Source organism: Astatotilapia calliptera, chromosome 18 (genome assembly GCF_900246225.1).
Source record: "Astatotilapia calliptera chromosome 18, fAstCal1.2, whole genome shotgun sequence".
NCBI lineage: Eukaryota > Metazoa > Chordata > Actinopteri > Cichliformes > Cichlidae > Astatotilapia > Astatotilapia calliptera.
Genome location: NC_039319.1, coordinates 8092239 through 8098428, shown reverse-complemented (window position 1 = coordinate 8098428; position 6190 = coordinate 8092239). Strand labels below are relative to the sequence as shown.

The 6190-nt window shown below is 38.8% G+C and overlaps 2 protein-coding genes across 2 annotated transcripts; one reads left to right on the top strand and one right to left on the bottom strand.

Moving 5' to 3' along the window:
• Window positions 1–595: 595 nt before the first annotated feature.
• On the bottom strand, window positions 596–3997 carry dnaaf6 (dynein axonemal assembly factor 6). Its single transcript, XM_026149113.1, has 7 exons — window positions 3935–3997; window positions 3707–3834; window positions 3281–3347; window positions 3082–3187; window positions 2770–2866; window positions 1155–1240; window positions 596–914 (listed from the first exon to the last, which is right to left on the bottom strand). Exons 2-7 carry the CDS (start codon window positions 3800–3802, stop codon window positions 785–787), a joined length of 582 nt encoding a protein of 193 aa, XP_026004898.1. The 5' UTR covers window positions 3803–3834; window positions 3935–3997; the 3' UTR covers window positions 596–784.
• A 1055-nt stretch (window positions 3998–5052) lies between these two features.
• LOC113010175 (MICOS complex subunit MIC26-like) lies at window positions 5053–5981 on the top strand. The gene has a single exon (XM_026149112.1). It carries the CDS (start codon window positions 5117–5119, stop codon window positions 5762–5764), a length of 648 nt encoding a protein of 215 aa, XP_026004897.1. The 5' UTR covers window positions 5053–5116; the 3' UTR covers window positions 5765–5981.
• The last annotated feature ends 209 nt before the right edge of the window (window positions 5982–6190 follow it).

The following is a 6190-nucleotide window of genomic DNA, read 5'->3' as shown; positions in this document are numbered from 1 at the left end:
AGGCAGCACTGAGCTCTGGGTACTCCTGTATGGAGTTTGCATGTTCAAAACTCTCCCCACAGCCCAAAGACATTAATGAGGAAAGATTGACTGGTAATTCTAAATTCTCCTAGGTGGGACTGTGACCGTGAATCTTTTTTCGGTCACTATATATTAGCCCTGCTGGGATAGGCTCCAGTCCAGTGAAAAGTTGTATAAAATGGCTTCAAAAGACCCGAATTCAAAGATTAATTAAGCTGTGTACCAAATTAAGATGTGTACACCATGAAAGTCAGTAATAACAGCTACATTAAGTTGTTGTACTGCAATATACACTATGAATGGTAAATGTTATGCAGATAAAAGATTGTTTAAAAATAGACAGTTCCAGGTATCATGTTCAGTGTTCCTCAAAATAAGGGTTTCCCCAACCTTACACACAGTACGCTTGCATAATGGTGAGCAAAGGCTGAATACATCTGTACATATTGTATGTTTTTTGTTTATTTTTATCAAATTTGCAAAAAAATTTAAAGTAAATTTTTTCATGTTGTCATTGTAGGGTATTGGGTGTAGAAATTTGAAGTGAAAAATGAAAATAATCCATTTTGGAGTCAAGTATTTATTAGAAATCCACAATTTAACAGTCATAGAGGCTGTGATGGCACAAGCAATAGCTTAAACTCACAAAATTCATGAAGAAATTCATAGCAGAGTTTTTGCTGATTATTTTCCAATTCCTTTCTGGTTTTAATGCTTAATGTGTCAGTTTGTATAATGTTATTTGCTGCTAAATCATCCTTTTTCATTGCATATTGATGAAGTCCATAGGACGCTTCATTAGTAGAGTCACCTCCAGTTCCTCCCTCTCACTGAAGAACTGGGCCTTGCTCTCATTTTTGTGGACCGGATCGGGGAGATGGAGCCCCAGTTTGCTGAAAACAGATGGAAAGGCAGGTTAAAAAAAAAAACAAGTAGCACTGAGGGGGGGATGATATATGTCTAACACTGAAAGACATTAAGAGTTGTGTGATAAAGCAATCAAAGCTCAGATCTTGGCATGCACCTCTGATTAAAAGGAAATATCTGAAACAGGGCGCTTCTGGCCTTAAATGTTGCCTCTAAGTCTTCAGGGAATTAAAAATGAAAGCAAACATTTTCAAAGGATCTCTTACTATTTCGGCGTCCGTAGATCAAGGAACTTTTCTTTCACATCCAGTACCACCTCTTTTGCTTTAGTGTCTGGTAGTTTGATTTTTACCTACAAGTGAGGGAAAAGTTAGCATTGTTATTATTCTACACTGTTCACATTAATATATATGTATCATTTTTATTTTAAAAACATTTCCCCTTTTTTATTCTTCAATTGTAATGCAAGATTAGATTTTTAAAAATACTTTCCTCCTTCCAGTATATGTGATGCTGGGTTTTTTAGATTGTTAGTTGTTTCCTACTTTGAATATTACTTCTACTTCTACTTCCACTTTTTAAAGGTTAACACACATTACATGTGAAACATCCCAGTTTGAGATCCTGAAACAGCTAGTGTACTACAGTGTTGATTTCAAAGCCGGATAAATGGTTGCATCATGAAGGGCATCCAGCATAAAATGTGTGCCAAATCAAATATGCGGATCTGCTGTGGAGATCCTTCCAGTAGGTGAAAGTACCTAAATAGCTGCTGTAATTATTGTGCCATATCGGTGATTATTCCAGAATCAAGCATCTTACTATGACCAATCTAAAAGAGTGAATGCACGTAATCTCAATATTTATAAGTGTTTTAACACAAACTATTTTAAATACACACTCCAAATATTATTTATTGGAAATCTTTTTACATATGTTTTAATGCATGCTCAATAATACAGGTGAGGAAATCCCAGAAAGTTGATTCTTTTCATTTGGATTTCAGTAGGAGAAACACTACATCACCCATCCAAGTGACTTTGTCAGTCTCAGCTAAATGCAGGTTTCCCCAACCTTACACACAGTATGCTTGCATAATGACTGAAACTAGCAGCATTGCTTAACAAAGAGCCAGAAGGTCTGTGGTTATGACAATGCGTGTTCTGATCATGAAAGCAATAGTGCTTTCTCTCATTATGCAACTGTATTGTTTATAAGTTTGGGGAAACCTGCTGTCAGCTGAGACTGAAGGAGTAACCCGGTGAAATGTTTCTCCCACTGAAATCTAGATGAACAAAATCAGCTTTATAAATCTATAAACAAGACTTTTGTTTAGATTTTGTTTAGAAGATTGGAAGTTAAAGACAATGAAAAAACACCCTGATCTATGATGTCTTCTTTGTAATTTGTTGCTGATCGAAGTATTGTAAGTCAGTTCATCTGTATTTTGGAGTGAAAATGATACAAACATACTAAAACACACAATTCCCTTAAATATACATAACATTTCATATTTACACAAAGTAACAGACAAAGGCAATCTTAGCAATTTGAGAACATTTTGAAGTATCTGTCAGAGATCAGGTGAACAGTAGAGGAAAGATAAACACTATTAGAAGCATTTAAATATTTTTTACATATATAGAGCCTGGTCACTATAGCGTTAACCTGTCTCACCTGTGCTCCTGAACATTTTTAGACTGTTCCTTTCTAAAGTCTAAAACTAACTACGTCTTCAACAGAATTATCTGAAGCCAGCCAACATTTAATAGGAGATTCATGCCTTGCTGCTCTTGATCACAACCTTGTGCATTTCATTTTAGTATCAAAAAAGTGCACTGAGTGAAGTGTTAAGAAATCTTGTGACACTTGGTAAGTTACCAGCATGGCTTCACAACACATGGAGGATGGATCCTTTCTGCTTAATCCCAAGAAGAGATCCTCTGTTCCTACACTCTGCTTCAGGATTATTTCATACCTGCACACAGAGGTTATAAATGAAGCAGACACACTAAAACCAAACACAACAAATATCACATTACCAGACATTAAAAGGAGATTAAACTCAGAAACAGACAGTGTTTGAGAAAGTATGAGGACTCTTTTGAACCTTTAAATATCCGCTTTTCATAATGTTTGATGCTTTTTTACATCCACTGTTGGTGTGTGTCTCTTTCTGCATTGCAGTCTTACTCAGGTTGTGGCCTTGGGTCAGTCAGATCATCATACTGTGAGCCTTCGGCCACTTCTTCTTCACACCAGATATCTTTGCTGTTCTTCTTCGTGTTTGCGGTTGACACTAATTAAACAGTCACATAAAGAGAGAAAGACAAATGCAGAAACAGTATGCTTGAATAAATACTTTTTTAGAGTGCTTATAATTGAAAAATACCTTGTTTTTCGTTTTTGGGTAGGGGGCCAATATGTCCGGGACCCAAACGTGCATATGCTTTCACATCCTGTGAACATAAACTAATATTAGTGTGGGGAGAGACTTGGCTTAATGGTTGCTGTAGTTGAAATACAATGATACATATTCTGTCCACTTCGTTTTACTCCATATTCTCCCATTGGTCCTCCCTGCCCACACCTGCAGACTAATAAACTTTACACCATTTTTCTAAATACCCTAAAATTTATATTTTTATTGAAAAATTATTTTTAAAGGTTCATTTTGCTAGTGTTGATTGATTATCCTTCCTATATACATAGGATTAAAATGTTGCTTTTTGAAAAATGTAAAGAGACTACAATTTCTGAGGAATATACTAAAGGCTAGTGTTAGCAGGGTTTTAACATGAACGCATGTAGATCTTACTTTACACTCATCTTCCTCTTCTTCATCCTGCTGACTGGACAACAAGGCAGACAGAGCCCGGAGGCTCTTTGCGGAAGATACCCCAAGACAATCCATTCAGAAAAAACTAATAAACAAAATAAAAAGCGCTGCGGACACAAACGAGGAGAAGAAAGCTGCTAAACTATAAGTAACTATGACAAAACAATTATTTTAATTGGTGCTAGTATACTAATTTTAGCAGCTCACGTTTGGATTGTTGACGCTTTCTGTTTCCCTGGAGACGCCAGGCTTTCCCGCTGCCATGGCAACCAGTGACGTCGAACAAATTACGTGGCCAGAGTCACGGTTACGCAGATCGCAGTGAGCTAAGAAGCCTTCCCAGGGAATTTCTAATATCACGATCTCCTCTTGCTCTCTTTTTTTTTTATTGCAGCTTTGAGAATAATGCATACTGTACTGTATACGAGAAAAACTAGGCACTGAGAAAACAAACAACAAAGAAACAAAGACTTATTTTAGCACAGAGTTGTATAAGAATGAACGACTGCTTCATTAATGTAATGTCCCACTGACTATTTAAATTTAACTGAAAGTTAATTCACGTAATGGTTTAAAATAGGTGTCATATTTATGCATGAATGGGTTAGCAAGATGGCTGCTGGGTGACTTTTATAGGAGGGTGTTACAGGCTAAATGCTTTATGCACTGTAAACAGCTTTGCTTTAGATTAGTCCGGCAAAAGTGCAGTCTAAATATCAGTGGTGTATCTAAGATTGTAAATAAAAGAAAGAATGACTATAAGTTGTTAAAACTGTTTAAAAAGAAAGTGATGTAAGTACTAATAATTTCATCCAATTTAGCCTACCTCAGGTAGCAGACCTTGCCTTAGCTTTGACTTTTACGTGGAATATTTGAGTATCATATTATGAGGGCAGTGGATCAGAACAGCAGATATCCCAGTTAAGCACAGAGGACTTTATTGTAGACTACTAAAATAAAGCAGCTTGCTTAAGTCCTCATTCTAACTTCCTATTTTAAAGTTGTCATTAAAAATATAGTTCTTACAGTGTATTTAGTTTACCCATACCTTCACAATCTACCTTTAACAAGTAGGTTATTCCTTTTTTGCAACTTTATTGATAACGAACCCATTCAAACATATGCATGACAGGCAGTCAATTTATGGTGAAACTTTTTTAAACTGCATATCTTTGGAGTTCCATATGAAGCACGGTTTGGAGATGTGGGCACAGACATCATTACTATCTGTAAAAGAAAGCCTTGTCCTCACTGATATACTTTATTCCTCCTGCCACTGTTGGCGCGCTTTCAAGCGTAGTAAAAGCGTTTGGGTGAGAATCAGAGAGGCGGGGCTATCTGCCTTGTCCCTCCGTGAATACCGTAGTGAATGCATGGCCCGCGGGGATCATGTTGAAGGTGACAGGTAGTGCCATGCCGGGAGCCCTGCGATTTTCACCGTTCACCGTGTTTGCTGCTGCCGGTGACGGCGAGAAGGAACCAGCGGTGGCTCCGTTAAACGTGGACGAACTGTCTCTGTACACCGCTCCCCCGGAGAAGTTTCAGTACGTGGAGCCTAAAGCCGGGCAGCTGGAGGAGCGAGTCGCCACCCTCAGGAAGTTATCGGAGCCGTACACTGCTTGGTGTCAGGTCACCTATGAGAAAATTAAACCCAAAGTTCAGGGGGTCTTCCAGTTTGGGAACGACGCATACGCCTATGTGAAGAACCCCCCGAAGGACTTCTACCCCCGGGCGGGAATCATCGGCTTTACCGGAGTCCTCGGGCTGGTTCTTGCCAGAGGTTCCAGGATTAAGAAACTCATCTACCCGACCACTCTCATGACCCTGAGCGCCTCTCTCTACTACCCGGAGCAAGCAGCGTCCATCGCAAAGTCAACCGGAGACTCCGTGTACGACTTGGCCGTGCAGAGCTACGCAGCGGCGGAGAAGATCCTAAACCCCCAGAGCAAAGCTGAGAAGGTCAATAAACCCGAAAAGAGCAGCGACTCCGAACCAAACAGTGACGACCCCGGCGTGACTGCAATAACCGAGCAGTAGCCAATCACACAGCAGCTTTATCCCGATACTGTAAACTGAGCGCTTTCTAGACAGTGTGACTTTTTCATGCCTACACTTTGCACTAAGCTTCACATGAAACTCAGGCCAGGCAAAGGGAAGGGGGGATTTGCAACTTGAATGACTCCCTTCCGATTTGAATGTGTATTTATGTAGAAATAAAGCAGTGTCTTACATTAAAGTTGCTTTACCGCCTTGATTCTGTGTCTTATAATGCCACATGCACAAACAAGATGGTCAGCACCAAAGAGAAGAAAACTAATTCAGGATTTTAATAATCAGTCGTTTATTTTAACAATTTTGTTCAATGGAGTGACAAAGACCAAAGTAGGCAAGTCACATTTGATCTGAAATTGTGTATTAGTTTCAAGTTTTATTTGTCATATACAGGAAACAATTATTATACTC

Bases quoted from the DNA above. Each gene is read 5' to 3' on its own strand.
- dnaaf6 (XM_026149113.1), bottom strand. From the start codon at position 3,802: ATGGATTGTCTTGGGGTATCTTCCGCAAAGAGCCTCCGGGCTCTGTCT. The intron at 3,188-3,280 runs GTATTTTTCAAT...CTGTTTAATTAG, and splicing joins ACCCAAAAACGAAAAACAAG to TGTCAACCGCAAACACGAAG. The intron at 1,241-2,769 runs GTAACTTACCAA...CCTCACTTGTAG, and splicing joins TGTGTTGTGAAGCCATGCTG to GTAAAAATCAAACTACCAGA.
- LOC113010175 (XM_026149112.1), top strand. From the start codon at position 5,117: ATGTTGAAGGTGACAGGTAGTGCCATGCCGGGAGCCCTGCGATTTTCA.